Below are 22,623 nucleotides of genomic sequence, written 5' to 3' on the forward strand. Positions count from 1 at the left end.
GGAGCTGGTGAGGTTCCAGGGCTCAGGAATTACCTGCTGGATCATCTCGGGGTGCTGCTGCATGATGTGCAGGAAGCGGTTGCTCTCCTGGGTCAGGGGGGTCGTTCTCTTCTTGGTGCTGCGGGACAGTTGCTTGAAGAGATAAGTGACAATGTGGTCCAGGCAGGAGCAGCAGCCCGTGCAAACCATGGTGTCTGCAGGAACAGGGAGAGTGGGAATGTTGGGATGCTGCTGGAAAGGCTCCCGGGGGAACAGCGACGCCTCTCGGGGGCCTTTTGGGGTCTGAGGAGCAGAAACTGCCCCGACCCTGACCAGGTCAGAAACCTCCTCCCTGGTGTGAGGCTAAAGAGTTGGGAATGTACAGCCTGGAGAAGGGAAGGATCCAGGGAGGCCTAATTGTGGCCTTCCAGTGCTTGGAAAGAGCAGGAAGAAAGGTGGAGATGGACTTTGGGCAAGAGCCCGGAGGGGCAGGACAAGGGGAATGGCTTCCCACTGCCAGAGGGCAGGGATAGGTGGGAGAGTGGGAAGGAATTCTTCCCTGTGGCTGCCCCTGGATCCCTGGGAGTGTCCAAGGCCAGGCTGGAGCAACCTGGGCTAGTGGAAGGTGTCCCTGCCCGTGGCAGGGAGTGGCACTGGATGGGCTTTGAGGTCCTTTCCAACTCAAAGCATTCCATGATTCCATGATATTCACAGGGATGGAAGGGACCAGTGGTGGGGTCACCTGGTCCAACCTCTCCCTCCCTCTCTCTAACATTCCACCTTCAACACAGGGGAAACTCCTCCACCTGTTCTCACAAGGGACATTTCAGCTGTTATCCTGAAACTCTCCCAAATCTCTCTCTCCACTTCCAACCCAAATCCCTGAAAACACAACAGAGAGCAGGAGGAATTACCTAGTGCAGTGAGACCTTCTGAAATGGAAGAGAGAATATACATGATTACATGAGGCTCCAGACTGGCTATAAAGTTCATGTGGTCCTGGGTAAGAACTTCCAGCAAGGAATAGTAGGACTGGCTGAGCTTGGGATAATCCTGAAGGGAAAGGAGGAGAGGAAGAGTTTTAAGTCTTGAGTCTCAGTTGAGGCTTTCTAGACCCAACCCTTTATTAATCACCTGGAAAGAACAAACCAACTCCTCTTCCAGCATATTTATGGCCAAACAGATTTCCCCCCCCTTCCTTCTCCCTCAATAAAACCATTCCACATCCAGCAGGTTCCCAGCTCTGGTCTATTAAATCCTCTTTCCCACTGGTTGCTGTTTTGCCACAGCTGACCTCTCCAGGTGCCAAGTCACCCAAAAATTCAACATCTGGGATACTGGGAAGGAATTCTCCCCAGTGAGGGTAGGGAGGGGCTGGGATGGAATTCCCAGAGAAGCTGCGGCTGCCCCTGGATCCCTGGAAGTGTCCAAGGCCAGCTTGGAGCAACCTGGGCTGGTGGAAGGTGTCCCTGCCCGTGGGATGATTTCTAAGGTCCCTTCCAACCCAAACTTGGGGAATTACCTGGGTGCTGAGGTGACACCCCTCACACAGGACCCGCTGCTGCACATTCCAGGAGCTGCCATTCCCCGCCGGCCCCTTCCAGGGGCGCAAGTTCCCTTCTCTCCTCGATCCCTTTCCCACCCAACCTCCCAGCCCTGCCTCCCTGGGGTGTTCCCAGCGTGATGCTCACCAGGAGGTCGCTGTGGGGGATGGAGAGCAGCAGTTTGATGAAGGTTTGCAGGGCGTTGTCCAGGGCGTCGTCCCCGTAGAGCCGGAACACCCCGAAGTTGACGTAACTCCCGCTCAGCGCTGCCTTCAGCATGGAGAAGCAGATGGAGATGCCCTTGAGCTTCAGGGCGTAGACCTGATCCTTGGGGACCTCCCCCAGCGTCAGGATGCGATTCCCTGCACGGCACAGAAGCGGGGTCAGCGTTCCAGCACTGCATCCAAAGCCTTCCCACTCCGGGGGGGCAGGAAAACCCAAGTGGAGCCGTGAAGGAAGGGCTGAGGCCACCGAGGATTTATCCCCCAGGTGAGAGTGATACCAGGGAAAAGTGTGGCTCCTCTGGGATTTTCACAAAGCCATGGAGTGACAGGACAAAGGGAATGGCCTTAAGCTCACAGAGGGGGAATTTAGAGGGGATATTGGGAAGGAATTCCTCCCTGGGAGGGGGGTGAGGGGTTGGGATGGAATTCCCAGAGAAGCTGTGGCTGCCCCATCCCTGGGAGCATCCAAGGCCAGGCTGGACGGGGCTCGGAGCAACCTGGGCTAGGGGAAGGTGTCCCTGCCCATGGCAGGGGGTGGAACCTGATGATTTTAAGGTCCCTTTCAGCCCAAACCATTCCGTGATTTTTCAGGAGAACTCAGTGTATTTTGCTGTGGGGACAGGAATGTTCTCCATGGTGTCACCCTCGCAGCAGCCCAGCCTGGCTCCTGTTTCCTTGTTTCCCTCTCCTTGCCTGCCCACCCCACACTTCCAGCAGCACCATCTCCCTGTATCCAAGCATCCACCTGGCACTGCTCCCCAGCCTGGCTCCTGGAGCCTTCCCAAGCCACGGGGGAGTCCAGGGCAGCCCAAGGCTGCTGGATCCCACCCGGGGCCACTCACCGTAGGTCGTGATCATTTTACTGGTCTCTCGGAAGAGCAGGATTCCATTGGGAGAGGACACGTCAAACTGCAGCCGTTGGGATCTGAGGGAAACACAGGGAATGGTCAGAGACACGCTGGATTCATCCCAGGGCTGGAGCCAGGCTGGGAGAACTAGGGGGGTTCATCTGGAGGAGAGAAGGATCCAGGGAGAGCTGAGAGCTCCTTCCAGGGCCTAAAGGGGCTCCAGGAGAGCTGGAGAGGGACTGGGGACAAGGGATGGAGGGACAGGACACAGGGAATGGTTCCCAGGAAGGGATTCTTCTGTGTGAGGGTGGTGAGGGGCTGGGATGGAATTCCCAGAGAAGCTGTGGCTGCCCCTGGATCCCTGGAAGTGTCCAAGGCCAGATTGGAGTAACCTGGGCTAGTGGGAGGTGTCCCTGCCCGTGGCAGGGGGTGGAACAGGATGAGCTTTAAGGTCCCTTCCAACCCAAACCACTCTGGGACTGGAAACTGCAGCTCAAACACAGCTGGGAGCAAAACCAGAGCCACCAGTGCAGGAGCTGCTGGTTCTGGGACTCCTGGATGCTCCCTGAGTTCCCACCCTGCCCTGGTAGGAAATCCCAACACCACACAGGACACAGGCACTCGGGGCCAGAGGAGCTCTGCTGTGGCAGAAGAAAGGGCCTGTATTTCTCATATGTCAGGAATATTATGGGATTGAGGCTGGAAATCAATCAGTCACTGGGATACTGCTCCCAAACACAACCCCAGCCTGACTGGCCCCCATTCAGGGCAGCACCAGCGAGTCCCAGCTTGGCACTTGTGCCCCTGCAGTGACTCAGCCTGACAACTGAATCACAACCAGCTGCCCAGTTCACCTCTGGAATAAATGCCTGGATGATTTCCAGCAGGGATTGTGCCCTGGTTGCAAAGATGCAGCCTGGCAGGATGCATTCCCAAGAGCTCCCCAAGGCCTGTGCCCGAACCCTGTGTCCCTGGAACAGCTCTGCCCCTTCCCACAGGGTTGTGCTCAGCCGGCTGGGAGCCAGAGCATCATCCTGGCAACCTTCCCATGCCAGCTTAGACAGCTCCTGAATTATCCCAGCAGCGTCACAGGTCCCTCTCTGCTGGCAAAAAAGGGCTGAGGCTCCAGAGCAAAGTGGCTGCCAGGGGGAACAGGGGCCATCTGAAAGCTGGGTTTTTAAAAGGGACCAAATTTCCTGCCCCCCACCTCCCGGTGCCGCCCTTGGGAATGAAAATATCCAGCGGTTATTGATCGTGTCTCGGCCTGATGGAGCCGTGGGATCTGAGCTGGGGGATTCTCTTCCCTGCTGGAACAATCCCAGTTTTCCCCCCCCCTGCTTCTGTCCCCCCCTGGCAGCTTTGGGAGCACAAATAGATCGAAGGAGAGAAAACACAACAGGGCAGCGACACCCACCCGGAGCAACAAACAGACCCAGAGGGAAGGGGATGAGCCTTCCAAGCCCTTCCAAGCCAAAGCATTCCAGGAAATCCCGGCCAGATTCCAGGCTCCTACCTGTTGTGGACCAGCTCAGCCATGAGTTTGAGGACAGGGGTGGTGCAGGCTGGGTCGTGGTACCAGAGCTCGATGGCTCTCTGCAGGATTGGCATGTAGGAGGGGTAACTGCCAGGGAAAAGCTAAGGAATTCTGGGCTTTCCAGAGGGAAACATTTCCACCAAAAGGCACATTTTGTGTGCTGCAGAGCAGTTTAATTAATAGGGTTAAACAGAGATGCTGCTTGCTGGGTCTGCTTTATTTTCATTATTATTATTAATTATTATTATTATTATTATCATCTGATATTATTATATTATTAAAAATATAATTTACATAGCTATGTGTTATTTCTACTGTTGATAGATTTATTGTTTATATTTGTATATAAACATATATATTATTATTATTATTATCATCTGATAATATTATATTCTTAAAAATATAATTTATATAGCTATGTGTTATTTCTGCTGTTCATAAAATCACATATCTATTGTTTATATTTATATATAAACAGATATATTTTTATTATTATTACCATCATCATCTGATATTACACTTTTTAAAAATATAATTTATGTAGTTATGTGTTATTTCTACTGTCAATAAAATCACATATCTATTGTTTATATTTATATATAATAATATATTTTTATTATTATTATCATCATATATAATATTATTAAAAATATAATTTATATAGTTATGTGTTATTTCTGCTGTCAATAAAATTACATATTTATTGTTTATATTCATATATAAACATATATATATTTATTATTATTATCTGATATTATTATATTATTAAAAATATAATTTATATAGTTATGTGTTATTTCTGCTGTTGATAAAATTACATATTTATTGTTTATATTTATATATATATATATTATCATCATCATCATATGATATATTATTAAAAATATAATTTATGTAGTTATGTGTTATTTCTGCTGTTGATAAAATTACATATTTATTGTTTTATATTATTATTATCATCATGATATTATTATATTTTTAAAAATATAATTTATGTAGTTATGTGTTATTTCTGCCATTGATAAAATTACATATTTATTGTTTATACTTATTTAACATATTAAATCATGTCAATATCATTCTATCACATAAAAACAGTGTGATAATAAATAATTAATATAATTATTTAATAAATAATAAAATATTAAATAAATAATATTAAATAAATGCATAATAAAAAATCAGTCCCCCGAAGGAATTAACTGCACACACGATTTTTCCTAAGGCAAAACCAGACCCAAAGAAGGTTCTGGAAGGAAGGGGAAGCCCCAGACAAAGATGTGTCAGTGCAGCCACCCTGACCTTCACCAGGCACAGCAGAGCTGGAGCCCAGCACCGTGTCCTTTGGGCAGCAAAAGGCCACGGATTCCTCGCCCAAAGGCCACGGATCCCACTGCTCCAGGGACAGCAGGAAATGCTTTTGGTGCTGCTGGGATGCAGGGCAGGGAAACCTTTGTGTTTTATAGGTCAGAGCCCTTCGGAAAAACCCCGGCAGCTGAGCTCAGAGCAGCTTTTTGGGTTCACTTGGTTGCAGATGGGCCAAGTCCAACCTATTTCAGGGCTCAGAGAAAGGACACCAAGTGCCATAAAAGAGAAGAGAAACCCCAGGCAGGATTTCAGGGGGAAAAGAGGACATTTGGATGCAGTCAGGGGTGGTTGCAGTTTTAGGGGAACAGAAGGATACATCCACTCAAACAGCATCATGAAGCTGGTCTTGGCGTTGAAGGCAAAGGCAATTCCCCTCAAATCTCTCACCAAACCCACCAAAGTTCTCTGTGTGGAGAAAGGAAAGGTGTTAAAATAAAATACACACATGGAACAATCCCTGCCTGGCTCCACTTCCCTCCTTCCCATCCCAACAGCAATTCCTGCCTGGCTCCACTTCCCTCCCTCCCACCCCAACAACAATTCCTGCCTGTGCTGGAACCCAATCCCAGCCTGGACAGACCTCCTTCTCCAGTGCCAGGAGCTGGGACACCACTGGGATATTTCATTCCCAGCAGAGGGAATGCTGGCAGGTGAGTCTCCCTGCTCCAATCCCAAACCACACCTGATCCCAAGGGATACAGGCCATCCCCCTTTTCCCTTCCCCCTGGAAGGGAGGCTCCCACCATTCCAGCTTGTGTTTCAGAGGGGAGAGCAGCTCCCACTCTGCACAAATGACTGCTCTCTCCTGCCCCTCTGAAAACATCCAGGTCCCAAAGGAAAACAGCAGGGAGAACACGGATAACAGGGAATGTCCCGACTTACTTTTGCCTCTTGTTCGTTGAAGGTGTTTGTGCTGAACATCTGGGCCACAGTCTCAAAGGCAGCAGTGAGGGGAAGCATGAACTGCTCGTACTGATCCTCATCTTCCCCTGAGAGGGGGAAAAAACCCCAGGAATTCAGGAGAAAATAAATGGCACATCCCTGTGTCCTGTGCCAGACACTCCCCCGGAGGCAGAGAGACCAGAGGTCTCCAGCCAGGTGATCTGTCACTGCCAAAATCTGACTGATAAGTGGCTTAGAACAAACTGGGCCATGTCAGGAAAACACGTGGGATGTCAGGATGGAAAAATTCAGCCCCAGGTTTGGTGGCCTGTGCCCAGCAACGTGGCATCAAACCCACCCTCGAGCTTCCTTCCCTTCCTTTTTCTTTCGTGGGGGTTTTCCAACTCCAGCCTCCTTTCCTGGTGGGGCTTACAGTTCCCTAAACAAGCAGGGCCCAGCTTCTAAAGCCCAGGATATTGCTCTGATTCCCAGGAAAAGCCCCCAAGTACCTAAATCCACCATGAGCAGACGCCCCAGTGCAGTGTAGAACGTCGTCCGACACCTCATGTCCGTCAGGTTGGACTGATTGTTAATGCCCAGGAAGGAAAAGTGCTCACTCTGGAGAGGGAAAACAAAGGGGGGTTAAAGAGGAAGAGGCCTCCAGTGGCACCAGGGGAGGTTTGGGTTGGGTATCACGAAAAAATTCTTCATGGGAAGGGTTGTAAATCATTGGAACAGGCTGTGGTGGAGTGTCCATCCCTGGAAGGGTTCAAACAACACGTGGATGTGGCACTTGGGGACGTGGTTGAGTGGTGACAGTGGTGGTGGTGCTGGTTGATCACTGAACTCGGTCTTAAAGGGCTTTTCCAACCTCAACAATTCAGGGAACCACCACCCTGAACAGCCTCCTGTGCTGGGGTGAGGATCCTGACTCCAGCTGATCCCAGGCTGGGCACTGATGGGAAGCAGCGGGATCCAGGGATACCTGGAGCTGTCCCGGAGCACAGGCCACCAGAGGGCAACAGGCACTGCCTGGAACAGCAAATTCCAGAGCTGCCATCCCTCACCCTGGAATTCCCCAGCCCCAGGTGAACCAGGAAGTCTGGCTTTGCCTCTGGAGCAGAGATGGAATCTCTGGAGCAGAGATGGAATCCCCCCCTTTACTGCTGGGGACCCTTCAGGCTGCCTTAAAGCAGCTCTCTGAGAGCAGATTGCCCAGTTACTCTGCCCACATTCTCCATGGAAACAGCAATTCCAGACTGAATTCAGCTTCTGGGCCGAGGGCAGGACGTGGGAATGCCTGAAAAACACCCCCTAACTCAGGGAATGCAGCCCCTCATTCCACCAGGCACTGAAAACCCTCTGGAAGGGGTGCTGGGTGTCCAACTGCTCCAGCATTGGAGCATCACAGAAACATGGAATAGAACCATGGAATGGTTTGGGTTGGAGGGACCTTAAGGATCATCTTGTTCCACCCCCTGCCACGGGCAGGGACACCTCCCACTATCCCAGGTTGCTCCAAGCCCTGTCCAACCTGGACACTTGGACACTTCCAGGGATGGGTCTGGCCTGAGTGGAGAGCAGAGCCCTCCCACCCTGAGGGCCACAAAATCACAGCCTCTCAGAACCCAACAGAGGTGGGACACAAACCACACCTTCCCAGAGGCTCACCTGGCACCAGGGAAGCACCTGGGAGCCAGGAAAACTTACCAGAGTGTGTCAAACTGTCTCCCCTGGGGATTGTGTGAGCTGCACAAAGGCAGGGGGGGAGAGGGAGGAGGAGGAGGGGGAAGGACTCACCGTGTGATTGTTCAGCATGAACTGCACAGCGCTCAGCTTCACCAGCTTCCTCACGCTGCTGTACGTGCAGGGGGGTTAAGGAAGCAGCAGAGAATCCTTACAAAATCCTTACAAAAGCACTTCCAGGGCAAAGCTGGAAGGGGATTGTGTCTGTGTCACTCAGTACATTGTGGATTCTCCTCCATTTGTTTCAAGAGCAACCAAGGTCTCAATGGAGAGACCTGCAGTGATAGGTTTTGTTTACTCTGCCATAGAAAAATTTGTCTGGAGCTTGTGGAAAAGCAGAAGACAGGCTGTAAACTGGCTGTGGGTGGTCAACTCTGAAGCAATTATGATCCAAAATTTAAAAAATCTACATCCCAGCCATCCACTGCGATCCAGCAAGGTGTGGGGCAGACACACCCTGCTTTTCTCACTGCCCAAAAGGTGAAGGGGTTTGGGGAGCTGTGACTCGCTCCTGGGCCACTCTTCCCTCATCCCTGTGCCCCCAGCAGCTCTTCCCAAAAGGATATCCAATGGAGAGGTCGTTGAGCAGCTGCAGCGTCTTGGAGGTGATGGGCTCACACCGACCCCAGTACTTCAGGTTGGTGATGCTGCAAGAGGGAAGAGGAACAGGGATGGGTCAGAGGGGGTTTGCTCGGGTTCCCCTGGGCTGGGCAGCGGATTCTTGCAGTTTAAGTCACCCCAAAATGCTCAGCTCCACCCTCCACCGAGACCACAGACAGCACAAGCCACAAAAGATCGGTATAAAATCACTGTACTTACATTTGGTTGACTAGAAAATTATCCTTCAGATAATCTTCACTACTTGGGTCCCAAGCTACACTGGCCCATAGCCAGGCCCTTGGAATTCTGGGGCACTCCAGGGCTGGTTTCTGCAGCAAGGGTAAGAGAATTCTGCGGCAGTGACTACATGCAGACGTATGCAATTCTGCACCTGCACCATCCACTGTCAGCTGCAGAATTCTAGTAGCCCTTGCTTCTTCCAGGAGAGCCATTCCATCCCTCGGGAATGCTGCCCAGCCAGGGTTTGTGGGATGAGCAAGGCCCCGTGCAGGTAAAAACGGGGGCGATGCCGAACGAGTGCGGGGGGAGCTTTTGGCTGCTCGGCACCAGGCACAGGGCACTGGGTGTCAGCTCCTCAGTTGGTTCCAAACACTCCAAAGGCTGGACAAAAAGCCAGGCTGGGTCTGGAGAAGAGGCCGAATTCGGTGTTGGTTGGAGTGGAAGAGTTTTTTTAAGGGAAGGATTCGGGACCGAGCGGCAAAGAAAAGCTTCGGAGGAGCCGCCGCTGCCTCCCCACAGAGCTCTTGTGGCTGCCAATCGTGGAGTGACCACAGGGGACGTGTGCTGGGAGCTGTCCCCTCCCTGCCTCTGCTTTTTACTGGGAAGAGAATCCGTTCTCCTGGCGTGTGGCTTTATTTTTGTGTCTCGGCGTGGTGGACAAACCAATCCTGGGCGCCGTGCGTGACCTCAGCCCTGAGAAAAGCCTGTAATTCCCTCGAGGAGAGCCAGCTGTTCCTAGCTTTTTTTGGTTGTTTGTTTTGTTTTGTTTTTTTTTTAAGGCTGACCAACACTCCCTCAACAACATTGCAGATTTCCTGGTGCAGCAGAGCCTGGGCTCTGGGCTGCCTGGGGGGCAGCAGCACTTACATTTTCCCGATGAACACGCTCAGCACCATCGTCTCGTCGTTGAGCCCCAGCACCTCGGAGAGCCGCCGGTACAGCTGGGGAGGGAACAACACCAGGTTAGAAACCTGCCAGGAAAACAAGGAATCCTCCAAGAGGAGTCGTTTTTCCCGGGGTGGAACCATGTTAGGAGGTGTTTGCTCCGGGATTTCCCAGATCTCGGCATCTGATCCAGGGCAATCCTCGCCCTAATCACTGGCTCCTCTTTCTTGGAGGTCTGGATGCTGCACGTTTGGTTTTCCCAGGAAAAGGGGGCATAAAAACCATGCTCCTCCACGTCCAACTACACCCAGTACTTACTGCATTTATCTGGAACTCTTATCAGCAGCCCCCCAAGTCTCTGGGGTAGGGAAGGAAGGTTATGACCAGAAAGGAAGAGAACCCAGTTTGCAGCGATGATGTTCCCATCCTTCGTGGATTTTTTTCATTTAAAACAAGGATATCACACCTCTGAAGAGGCACCAAGGCACCAGTACACCTACAACTGCCTTGGCATGAAGAGAAGGGAGATTTATCTCCGCTTCAGAGCCAGGGAAGCAAGAGAGAGATGAAACTCGGTGGGTGTTTGAGGTGGTCAGAGGTTTTCAGGGAAAACTGAATTATGGTTTCCAGTTCTCAGCTCCTGAGAAGGAGCCAAAGCCAGTGGCTCCTTCCTGACTCAAAAATAACACCTGGGAACAAATCTAGAAATCACAGCAAATGGGACTTGTAAGAATTTCCAGTTGAAGAGAGGAGAAAATCATTAATGCCTCTGGTTTTCCTTTAAAAAAAACAAGGATCACTGGAGTTTGGATCCCCAAGGAGCCCCAGCCAAGGGCACTGATTACCTTGGAAGACTTCTGCACCTGATCTCCGATATAGATCTTCCGGAACTGCTCGAAGAAGCTCAGCATGGCCAACTCCAGCTTCTCATTCCCAGCCTGTGCCAGGCGGGAATCCGTCAGGTTCATCAGCTGCAGCACCCTGGGAAAAGGTGGGAAAACACACCTTGGTGAGGGACACAGGGAGCAAGGAGGGATTTCTGGGATTGTGCTGCTGTTTCCAGGCCTTTTGCTTCCCGGGGGAACTGTTGTTTTGGGTTGGGAATTCACAAAACTGGTGACAAAGCAGCGCCCAGGGCAGGCTGCTCTGCGGTGTAAAGGCTTCTCCATCCCTGCAGGGACACCCCTCATGAGCTGGGTGGGGGGATTTGGGGGTAAAGAACACCCCTGCAGCCCAACTGGGGGGCAAACCCAGGGATATTCTTCTGGGCAAGTGCCACAAAGCAGGAAAGAAACCCAAATATGAACAGATTTCTACGGACATTTATCATCTGTGATGGCTCTAAAGGTAACCGAAATATATATGGGGGTCCTCATAATTTCCCCTTTTTAATTCATCAGCCTCATGGGAAGCCAGAGTTTGGACCTGTTGGTTTACCCACAGCTCAGCTTCCACACCTTCACACTTCAGCTCCTTCTCCTCCCCTGGTTTCCAAGGGGAGCATTAAGATCTGGACCAGAAAACACTCAGTGGGACTCAAGGTTTTATCCTCACACCCACCAAATAAAGCTTGCACTGGGCCAGGATTTGCAATCCCAAAAATCCCAGCACGTGTTGGAGAACACCGTGAAGTTTTTAACTTCAGAACTCCAACATTCACAGTTCATTTATGAACAAAAGCCACTTTGGATTATCAACCACGAAAAAAAGACTTTTCCCTCTCCAACCCAGCAAAGAACCATCGTGCATTTAGTCAGTGATTGAACCAACAAGCCCCTTTCCCGTGCTCTTCCCCTCTCAGTTTGCTCCTCACAACCCAAATCCCCCCCAGTTTAGTCAGTGAGTCTGTGGGCGGTGCCGCCGATCCCTCCTTCCCGCCGCCAAGCTGCCAAATCCAAGGGGTTTGGAGGAGAAAGGAGGGGAAGAACACGGTGGAAGGGGTCAGCAGGGTGGTTTTGGGGAGGGCTCCAGCAGCCAGAGGCGCTTCCCTACCGACAGACCAACTCTCCATCCATGGCATCCTGCTCGTCCGTGCTGGCGAACGACACCCGCCCGCCAATGACGGCCCCGATGATGTAGACGAGCCACGTCAGGCGCCCTGCAAGCAACAGAGGACATGAGAACCAGCAGAGAACCACGAGACCCACCAGATCTGACCCTCATCTGGGCACACCCGGCGGGCACAAGGGGTGTCTTCCTGCTTTGGGGGCTGTCTCTCCCCACAGGACTCGGTTATGCACCCTGGGGTGAGGAGCCTCTTCTGACGGCCCCTGGCGTTGATCCAGGTCTTTGATGGAATGTGCAGTGCCAAGGAAAAAGGCTCTGGTGTTGTGTTTATGCGACAGAACTTCCCATCTTAATGCCTTCATTGCTATTTTGTGGTGCCCCTGGATCCCTGGAAGTGTCCAAGGCCAGGTTGGAGCAACCTGGGCTAGAGGAAGGTGCCCCTGCCCGTGGCAGAGGGTGGGACTGGATGGGCTTTAAGGTCCTTTCCAACCCCAAACCATTCCAGGACTTACTAAAAGAGTAAAAAAGAATGCCAGGTCTCCCTGGAAGATTGTCCTTATTCAGAGCTTTTCCACTGCAGAAAGTCACTTGTAAAATGAGGTTCTGTGCACTTTGACATGCAAGCAAGTGTTTATTCCTTCAAGGGATGTGGAGAAGTCAACTTAGATGGGAGTTCTCCCCACAAATAAAGCCAAAAGAAAATAAGGAGTAACTGTGTTAAACCAGGCAGTGCCATTTCAGAAGGAAAAGGAACAATTCCCATACCTGTGCTGATGCACCCAACTCCTCCAGGGACAGGGAAGCAGATCCAATGTTAGAGAGGGGAATAATCCCTGAGCCCCCAGAGGAGCTGCTGTGCTCTGGCCTGTGTTAAACAACTCCTGAGCCCACCCAGGGTTGTGCACACACACCACTTCAGGCAGTGGCACCAGGTGAAAATCCCACTGCCAGTCACTCTTCACCAACAGCCAGCTGGAGGTTTCTGCCCCACAGCCAAAGAGGAGGGTCAAAGGAGCACCCACATCCCCCCTCAGGGAAAACAGGGATGGCAGTGCTGGAGGGGGAACACCCTTGTGACTTGTCTCTGAAAGAACAGGCAAGGAAATGTGTTACATTTCCCCAAAAGAGTCGAAATTGGGTCAGCTGGAGGCCAGCACTGTGAGGAGGGTCAAAGCAGCACCCACATCCCAGCTCAGGTAAAGAGGGATGAGCTGGGCAGTGCTGGGTGGGGAACACCCTCGTGGCTGTGACAGAAGAACAGGCAAGGAAACACATTGTATTTCCCCCAAAAAATCAGGATGGGGTCGGTTCTAGGACAGCCCCCTCTCCAGCAGGAACACTGGGTGTCCAAACCATCCTGCTCCCCACGGCAGTGCAGGGGAGACGATCCTCCCCTGGAGGGGAATCCTCCTGCTGGGTGGGTTCTCCCAGGAATCACAGAATCAGCTGGGTTGGAAGGGACCTCTGAGATCATCAATCCAACCCTTGATCCAACCCCGCCGTGGTTCCCAGCCCATGGCACTGATGCCACATCCAGGCTCACCTTAAAAACCTCCAGGGATGGAGAATCCACCCCTTCCCTGGGCAGCCCATTCCAAGGGCTGAGCACCCTCTCTGCAAAGAAATTCTTCCCAATCTCCAACCTGACCCTCCCCTGGCACAGCTGAAGCCCGAGCCCTCTTGTCTTGCTGATGGTTGGGTGGGCAAAGAGACCAACCCCCAGCTGGCTCCCCCCTCCTGGCAGGGAGTTGCAGAGAGTGAGGAGGTCTCCCCTGAGCCTCCTCTTCTCCAGGCTGAACAGCCCCAGCTCCCTCAGCCTCTCCTCACAGCACTTGTGCTCCAGTCCCTTCCCCAGCCTCGTTGCTCTTCTCTGCACCTGCTCCAGCCCCTCAATGTCCTTCCTGAGCTGAGGGCCCAGAGCTGGACACAGCACTCCAGGGGTGGCCTCACCAGTGCTGAGTCCAGGGGAGGAATCACTTCCTTGGACCTGTTGGCCACACTGTTCCTGAGCCAGGCCAGGATCCATTGGCCTTCTTGGCCACCTGGGCACACTCTGGCTCCTGTTCAGCTCCCTGTCCATCCCCACTCCCAGCTCCCTTCCTGCCTGGCTGCTCTCCAGCCCCTCTGGCCCAGCCTGGAGCTGCCGGGGGTTGTTGTGGCCAAAGTGCAGGACCCGGCCCTTGGCCTGGTTGAACCTCATCCTGTTGGAATCAGCCCATGGATCCAGCCTGTCCAGGTCCCTCTGCAGAGCCCTCCTGCCTTCCAGCTGATCAACACTCCCTCCCATCTTAGTGTCATCTGCAAATTTGCTGATGATGGATTCAATCCCCTCACCTAAACCATCAATAAAGATATTAAAGATATTAAATAGATATTAAACGACACCCTCCGGAAGAAAACGGGTCTCTGAGTCCTGCAGCTGGGCTCACCTTCCTGCACAGCCACATCCATGGGGCTGGCAGTGGCACTCTGGAGCAGCTCCTGGTAGGACTGGGCTGACTGGTCGAAGAGCTGCACGAGCAGAGCACACGTCTTCTCGTACTCGCAGCGCCCGATGGTGGAGAGCTGGTCCAGCTGCTGCTGCACCAGCCCCGTGTCGTCCAGGGGATCCTCCAGCCCGTCCCTGAGCGAGAGAGAATGGGTCAGAAAGGGATTTATGGTGTGGAGATGGCCTGCCCAACCACAGCAGGGTGTTTGTGTGGGGTACAGGGCGTTTCCCGGGCATCCAGAAATTCCAGTGACGGCGTCGGTGCTTCCATCAGGATGGGAAACACTCAGAGCAACATCCAACCATCCCTGAGGCCACAAACCAGGGGAACACCAGGGGTGAGGTGGGAAGAGCAGCAGCACCTGGGCTGAGGAACCTCTTCTTTCACCCTTAATGTTTATCTGGGTCTTTTAACATTCATCCGGGTCTTTCAACACTCATCCAGGTTTTTTAACACTTAACTCCGTTTTTTTTAACATTCATCCCGGTTTTTCAACATTCATCCAGGTTTTCCAACGTTCATCCAGGTCTTTTAACATTCATCCAGGTTTTTTCAACATTCATTCATGCTTTTTAACATTCATCCAGGTTTTTTTAACATTCATTCATGGTTTTTAACATTCATCCAGGTTTTTCAACGTTCATCCAGGTTTTTTTAACATTCATTCATGGTTTTCAACATTCATCCAGGTTTTTTAGCATTCATCCAGGTTTTTCAACATTCATCCAGGTTTTTTTAACGTTCATTCACGGTTTTTAACATTCATCCAGGTTTTTTAAGCATTCACCCAGGTTTTTCAACATTCATTCATGGTTTTTAACATTTATCCAGTTTTGTTTAACATTTACTCAGATTTTTTTAATGTTCATTCAGGTCTTTTAACATTCATGCAGGTTTTTTAACATTTATCCAGTTTTGCTGAACACTCATCCAGTTTTGTTGAACATTTATGCAGGTTTTTTTAACATCATCCAGATTTTTTTGCCTTTATGCCTGTTTTTTAACATTTATGCAGTTTTTTTACCATTCACCCAGGTTTTTTAATATTCATCCAGGTTTTTTAACATTTATGCATGTTTCTCTGCATTTATGCAGGTTTTTTTGCATTTATGCATGTTTTTTACCATTCACCCAGGTTTTTTACCATTCACCCAGGTTTTTTACCATTCACCCAGGTTTTTTAACATTCACCCAGGTTTTTTGACATTTTTTGACATTCACCTTCCACTAGGACCAGGTTGCTCCAAGCCCCATCCACCCCTGAACTCTTCCAGGGATGGGGCAGCCACAATCTCTAAAGATACAAACCAAGAAAAAAAAAGGGATCAGCCCACCAGTTTTCCCTAAGAGAGGCATTAATTCCCTATATTTCTTTTCATCCAACACAAACACACACTGGAATTCATCCCACAGGAATTCAGGCACTACAATGGAATCCTGTAGGCTGGCCCTGCACTCGAAAGAATTAAAAAGAAAAGGTGTTTTTAGGCATAATTTGTGCCATCCTACAGCAGAGATGCACAATGAGGTGACTCACACCTCACATCCCTGCTCTGCTGGGAATTTGGGAATGCTGCAGATTCCGGGTGGGATAAATTCTGTTGGACATGTTGCAGATCAAATCAGCCATTTGAGATTAAGCAAGGTCTCAACAACCCCCCCCCACCAGCTTAAAAAAAAAAACCCCTAAATCTCTTGTAAAAAGCAGGCAGGCTGTGGGATTTAGGTGAGCCTCCCCCAGAAATCCTTCGGTGACTCACGGAACTTCCGTGTTCGTGGCTGTTTGTGAAGGAAAAACGGAAGGAGAAACACATCAGAGCTTGGGGTGACAGTCATGGAATCATGGAATGGTTTGGGTGGGAAGGGAGCTTAAAATCATCCTGTTCCACCCCCTGCCACAGGCAGGGACACCTTCCTCTAGCCCAGGATGCTCCAAGTTGGCCTTGGACACTTCCAAGGATGGGGCAGCCACAGTTTCTCTGGGAAATCCATTCCAGGGCCTCCCCACCCTCACAGCCAACAATTCCTTCCTAATATTCAACCTAAATCGATCCTCTCTGTCTGTTGGAAGCCATTCCCCCTTTTCCTGGCACTCCAGGCCCTCGGGAACAGCCTCTCTCCATCTTTGCTGCAGCTCCCAGCAGGTCCTTCCTGGAAGGCCACGGTGAGGTCACCCCGGAGCTGAACGACCCCAATTCCCTTTGGGAAGCCTTTCCTGCCGGGAGAGCAGCTCCAGCCCTGGCTCTGGCCTCACCTGAGGATGATGTGCACGGATTCCAGGCGGGATGTGATGTAGGCTTTGGTGACCTCGGGGGTGTAGGTCTCCAGCATGTGGGGCTCGGTGGCCTTCACGTAGGGCACGGACGCTGCCAGGCGCTGCCACAGGCTCAGCAGGTAGTGAACACTGTTGGGAGCAAACTCCCAGTGCTTCCAGAGGGAAAGGGAAGGAAAAAAAACCAAAACAAAACAAACCCAGGGAGTTATGATCTGGATTATTTTACCCGGATTATTTTCATAGCAGAATTCCTGCTCCCCCCTTCCTCTGACTTGGGAGGGCCACGGGTGGTGCCAGAGGGGTCTCCTTGCACTGGCAGAGTTTCCATGCTGGAAATACCAGTGGGAACAAGGAATTTGAGGAGTATCAGGTCTGCTGAGCCAGGGGCAGCATCTCTTGGTGTTGAGGGGGATGCAGAGATCACAGAATCCCGGAGTGGTTCGGTTTGGAAGGGACCTCAGAGCTCAGCTCCTTCCACTCCCCATGGGCAATGAACCTTCCACTGGACACAGCAGCATCTAAAAGCTTGAAGGGCCTGGTTGCCAAATTAACCAGGAATTCCAGTGCACACCTGGATTCAGTGGCATCATCAGCACTCAGGGAGATAATCCCGAGTTCCCAGGATGTGGAGCTGAGCCTCCAGTCCCCAACCATGGCCGAGCTCGTGCTGCACAGCTCCTCACACCCCCTGTGCAGCTTCAAGCTGCTTTCAGATATCAAAATTTAACAAACAAAAGGCATTATCTGAGCTGTACAATGTTCTGAACCCTGCCCTGTGCAGGGGGGTGGTTACAAGCTCGACACACCAGTGGAAAACTCAGTGGGAATATGGCTTGATATCCCCATTACTGGTGATCCCTGCGACGAGAAGTGAGACACAATTCTAAAAATAAGCCTTATTTAACAGGCTGGGGTTTTTTTTTTTTCTTCTCTGCTAGGATTTGGAAAGCCTCTGGAGGCATGGCAACTCTGCCTTCCCCCACAGGCTGCTCCAGCTCCATTCAGCAGGAATTCACAGGATAATCACGGCTACACCGCGGGATTCTCCGAGAGGGGTTTGGGGCAAAAATAAGGTAAAGTAAGGGGCAGGGAACAGAGCAGGGGGGTGTGATTTTGTTTCAAGGGGAGACAAGAGAAGGAGAGCCATGTGTACCTGCAGGCTGGTGACAGTGAAGTTGGCAATGAGCCGGATGACCTCAGGGTAGTTCTCCACCTTCACCAGCTCGCCCAGCTGGTAATTGCTTTTCAACCGCGCCAGCAATCGGCAGAACTCGTGGTAATTGTTGGGGTCTGACAAGCTCTGAGAGAAGAAAAAGAGGAGAGGAACTGAGGAACAGCTCAGCAGTGACTGCAAGGGGCTGAGATTGTCAGAAAACCACACGGGGTTGGAAGAGACCTCCACGGTCACCGAGTCCAACCTTGGACCGAGTTCCCCCCTGCCCAATAGAGTGGCTCAGGAAGTGCCACATCCACTTGTTTTGTGAACACTTCCAGGGATGGTGACTCCACCACTGCCCTGGGCAGCCTGTTCCAACGCCAAAGTACTCTTCCAGTGAAGGAATTTTTCCTAATATCCAACCTGAACCTTCCTTGGTTGAGAAAAGGAAGAGAGCAGCAGGACATTGCCCCTTTCTCCCCTTCACCAAGTTCTTCTTCCTCCTGTGTCCGTGATCAAGTGTGACATGGACACTGGAGGTATTTTTTGGTGGAGAAACACAATGAAGAGGAAGCAGAGCCCCAGTTCCACCTGGAACACCCACCTGAGGGTTTTCCAGTATCCGTTTGACTCCATCAACGAGATGAGATAAGAACTTTGCCCGCTCGGCGTTGTTGAAGAGGGATCTGCGAACGGAGGCGATCTGCACCAAGCAGGACAAAACCTGCAGGGGGATAAACAGGAAAACAGGGATTAGGACAATCACAGGAGCAGCAGGTTTCCTCCTCGTGACAGGTGTGATGCTCCTCTGTGTGTGACACGACAGCTCCACGTTTGTGATTTTGTGCAGGAAGGAATTTTGGCAGCAGGAGTCACCCAAAGGAACAGCTCCATCCCAGCATCACAGAATCAGGGAACCACTGAGGTTGGAAAAGCCCTCCAAGGTCATGGAGTCCAACCTGTGACTGATCTCCACCAGCCCATCCAGCCCAGAGCACTGAGTGCCATGTCCAGTCATTCCTTGGACACCTCCAGGGGTGGCACTCCAAACCTCCCTGGGCAGTTCCAGTGCCTGACCACTCCTTCCAGGGAGAAATTCCTCCTGATATCCAACCTGAGCCTCCCCTGGCACAATTTGAGGCTGTTTCCTCTCCTCTTGTCTCTGTTCCCTGGGAGCTCCCCCCTCCTGTCAGGGAGTTGCAGAGCCAGAAGGTCCCCCCTGAGACTCCTTTGCTCCAAACTCTGCTCCCAAAACTGCTGGAATTCCTTCAGATGAAGACTGAAAATACACTGGGACTGGCTGGGAAAGCTGAGAAATGTAACACAGACTTGGGAAAGTATTCCAGGGGATAAAAGAGTGGCAAGAGAAACACAATTAAACTGTTCTCAACCCAAAGCTCTGAAATTTCCAGAGGAAATTCCAGGGTGCAGCTGCAGCAGGAAGAGGCTGGTGAAGAGGACTGTGAAGAGCAGGGGCAGTGAGTTGTGAGCAGCACCTGCAATCCCAATCCAGAGGCAAATCCCCACCCCTTGGAGCAGTGCAAGGCCTCCCTTGCTCATCCCTGCTGGCTCTGGCAGTCCCTGATCACAGGGGCAGGACAATTAAATTGCTCCAGATTTCTACTCATTAACAACAACCAAAAAAAAAAAAAACCCAGAGTCTCACACTTCAAACCTCTCATGAATATTTGAGGCTCTAAATTCAGAATTGGCCAATAACCCTCCACCATGATGAGCAGTGGTGTCTCCATGGAAAAAAAATCCTTCCCTCTGTAGCCAAAGGGCTCGTTTTCCTTGCAGCTTTAATTATGGGAAATATTTATCAGGCAGAGAAATGCCTGGCAGGCAATCTTTTCTTTTTTTTTTTTTTTTTTTTCCCCAAGAAATAATTTAACTTTTAGTTCAGTTGTGCTATTGGCCCTTTCATCCAAGTGGGACATGGCCTAGTTTTAAAGTGGGGAAGGAGAAATTCCATCCCTCGGGGGTGTTCCCAGACTTCCTACCTACTGCTCCTCACGTGGTTTTAGGATCCAGCAGGAGCACAGAGGAAATAACATCAGCTGCATCCCCTCTAAAACAGGGTTGAGCAGGCAGACTCCATGGGAGGACAAAATTGGAATTCCAGCAAAAAAACTGCTCTGGGGGCGAATCCAAACCCTGCGGATGCTCCTAAAAAACCTTCAATGGCAGCACTTGGACACTCCAGCACGAGCCATCAGGGTGGGGTGAAGTCAAGCTGAACCACCAGTGAATTCCCACATGGATCCCACAAACCCTTCCTGGAAGGGAAACGAGCACTGGACTTACCAGAGGAGAGAACGAAGGAGGGATGGAATGATAAAGATCAAAAAACAACTGAAGGGTCGAAGAATCCAAGAATGCTGCAACAGAAAAAAAGCATTTTACCTCCATTTCCTGCTTTCCACACAGGCCTGGTGCTTATTTTTACCCCCAAAGCCAAGTGCATCTGTCACACAAAGCACCCCCAGCCCAAGAAAATCGCTGAAGGATTTTGTATTTTCACACAAACAAAGCCTTTTCCTAGAAAATAAAGGAACCCACTGGCACTTGGAACTGAGGGAGAATGACAGGGAAGTATTTTAAGAACACAATCTGTGCAAGTGCCTGGTGAGAACAGCGAGGATGTGGAGAACAGGTGCCAAATTGTGTTATTTATATATTTGAAAAAAAGAAAAACCCAACCAGTTTGCTGCTCTTTGAACTGGAAGGTGCCAAACTGGAAGGGCAGAGGAGTCACCCCGACTGGATTGTGTGGTTCTCCCCCCCTAAGGAAAAGCTGGATTCAACCTCTGGAATTCCAGGCACGTGGCTTTTATTGAGCTCAGAGAAGGACTGAGCAGGTGCCTGCTCCTCCAGCTGGGATTCTGTGGATCCCTGCAGCCCCAATTACCTGATCTCCAACTGGTTGGGATCTGCACAGTGCAAAGATCATCCGAGGACTCGTCCGTGGAGGTGCCGATGAAATCGAAGTTCAGGCAGTTGTGGGTGAGCTTGAGGAGCTGCATGAGCAGCCCGTGCTGGCTTTCATCGTTCAGGTTCAGGTTCTTCCCAGAAGCCTGGAAAACAACGTGGGATTAAGGCAGGAAAAGGAGGGGAAAAAAGAAAACAAAACCCAGGTGGCAGCCAAGGATTGAGGTTGGAGCAGGAGGCGGCACCACGAGGGTGGTGTGGCACGGGCACCGGGCGTGTTTTTACAGGAGGGGTTGGCGTGGGCACATTCCAGGCTTTCCAGGAGATGGATAAACAGGCAGCACTTCCCTTCCCGCTCCTTTGAAGCGCAGGGGGAGCAGCTGCCAGGTCTGATATCCGGGAGATAAGGGAGTTCCCACTCAGGTTAAACACAGGGACACCTCCCGGGAGGGAATCCAATCCTGCTGCTCCCAGGGAAACCAGGAGCTGCTCCGGGCAGGGAAAACATGGATACCCTCAGGTGACACTCACAGCTCCACGGATGTGGAATTTGGGGTCATTCCACTGCAGTTTAAACACGCTCTGTGCTCCTGGCCAGCCCATCCACCCTTTGGATTGTCATTCTGGACTTCAAATCAACTTACTCTGGTTTCAAATCAACTTATTCTGGTTTCAAATCAACTTACTCTGGTTTCAAATCAACTTACTCCGGTTTCAAATCAACTTACTCTGGTTTCAAATCAACTTACTCTGGTTTCAAATCAACTTACTCTGGTTTCAAATCAACTTACTCTGGTTTCAAATCAACTGATTCCTGCTTCAAATCAACTGATTCCTGCTTCATATCAACTGATTCCTGCTTCATATCAACTGATTCCTGCTTCATATCAACTGATTCCTGCTTCAAATCCACTTATTCCTGCTTCAAATCAACTTATTCTGGCCTCAGATCAACTGATTCTGCTTCAAATTGACTTATTCTGGTTTCAATTTATTTTATATAGATATAAAATATATATTTTATATCTATATAAATATATATTATTTATACAAATATATCTATACAAATATATATTTTATATCTAGATACACAACATATATTTTATATCTATATACACAATATATATTTTATTTCTAGATACACAATATATATTTTTATATAGATACACAACATATATTTTATATCTAGATATACAATATATATTTTATATATACAATATATATTATATCTAGATACAAAATATATATTTTATATCTAGACACACAATATATATTTTATATAGATATACAATATATGTATTTTATATATAATACATTAAAATACTCTCTATATAATTTTATAATATTACAAATATATTACAATATTATATATTATCATATATTATAATTACACAACAATATATGATAATTATAATTATATTATATATAATTATAGTATATAATGATATTATAATTATACAATAATATATGATAATATATATTATATTTATAAATACATAATATTTTACCTATAACATGTAAAAATATACTTATTATATATTTTTATTATATTTATTAATAATTTTACTTGGTGTTTTATTGATTTATTTAGAAATAAAATTTCCTTAATGAGCCCAAGTTTTCCTGGAAAAACAAGCCCAGAACCCAGTGTTTAGGACAGGGAAGCTCCTTCCAGGAGGGAATTTCAGCCCCCAAACGTGTTTCCCCTCCACTCAGCCCCCAGTAAAGACTCCCAGCCCCTCCTTACCTGTTTCAGTAAACTGCAGGACAGGTTGAAAATATCAAATAAAGAGGAATCCCGGAAGGAAGAGGCAATTTTCCTGTGCTTGGTCAGTGGGTGGGTTGTATCCGCCTGGGCAGAGGGAAAAGCAGCTCAGAACTCCTGGGATGGGACCAGCGGAACCAGCAGGAGCCC

General features: G+C 49.8%; 1 protein-coding gene across 2 annotated transcripts in view; it reads right to left on the reverse strand.

Annotated features, from left to right (window-relative positions):
* Nucleotides 1–22,623, reverse strand: part of XPO7 (exportin 7) — a 45,015-nt gene that overhangs the window by 3,636 nt on the left and 18,756 nt on the right. For both annotated transcript variants that reach the window (XM_032712462.1, XM_032712461.1), the window contains exons 6-25: nucleotides 22,456–22,560; nucleotides 20,689–20,854; nucleotides 20,085–20,158; nucleotides 18,382–18,501; nucleotides 17,775–17,921; nucleotides 16,601–16,773; nucleotides 14,287–14,480; nucleotides 11,843–11,948; nucleotides 10,696–10,831; nucleotides 9,833–9,906; nucleotides 8,692–8,772; nucleotides 8,180–8,243; nucleotides 6,889–6,997; nucleotides 6,380–6,486; nucleotides 5,814–5,902; nucleotides 4,109–4,216; nucleotides 2,590–2,672; nucleotides 1,671–1,885; nucleotides 894–1,032; nucleotides 34–194 (exon numbers count right to left, since the gene is read on the reverse strand). In XM_032712462.1, coding sequence (XP_032568353.1) covers nucleotides 34–194; nucleotides 894–1,032; nucleotides 1,671–1,885; nucleotides 2,590–2,672; nucleotides 4,109–4,216; nucleotides 5,814–5,902; nucleotides 6,380–6,486; nucleotides 6,889–6,997; nucleotides 8,180–8,243; nucleotides 8,692–8,772; nucleotides 9,833–9,906; nucleotides 10,696–10,831; nucleotides 11,843–11,948; nucleotides 14,287–14,480; nucleotides 16,601–16,773; nucleotides 17,775–17,921; nucleotides 18,382–18,501; nucleotides 20,085–20,158; nucleotides 20,689–20,854; nucleotides 22,456–22,560 — 2,451 coding nt within the window. The remainder of the gene's footprint in view (nucleotides 1–33; nucleotides 195–893; nucleotides 1,033–1,670; nucleotides 1,886–2,589; nucleotides 2,673–4,108; nucleotides 4,217–5,813; nucleotides 5,903–6,379; nucleotides 6,487–6,888; nucleotides 6,998–8,179; nucleotides 8,244–8,691; nucleotides 8,773–9,832; nucleotides 9,907–10,695; nucleotides 10,832–11,842; nucleotides 11,949–14,286; nucleotides 14,481–16,600; nucleotides 16,774–17,774; nucleotides 17,922–18,381; nucleotides 18,502–20,084; nucleotides 20,159–20,688; nucleotides 20,855–22,455; nucleotides 22,561–22,623) is intronic.

This window comes from Chiroxiphia lanceolata, chromosome 28, assembly GCF_009829145.1.
Source record: "Chiroxiphia lanceolata isolate bChiLan1 chromosome 28, bChiLan1.pri, whole genome shotgun sequence".
Taxonomy (NCBI): domain Eukaryota; kingdom Metazoa; phylum Chordata; class Aves; order Passeriformes; family Pipridae; genus Chiroxiphia; species Chiroxiphia lanceolata.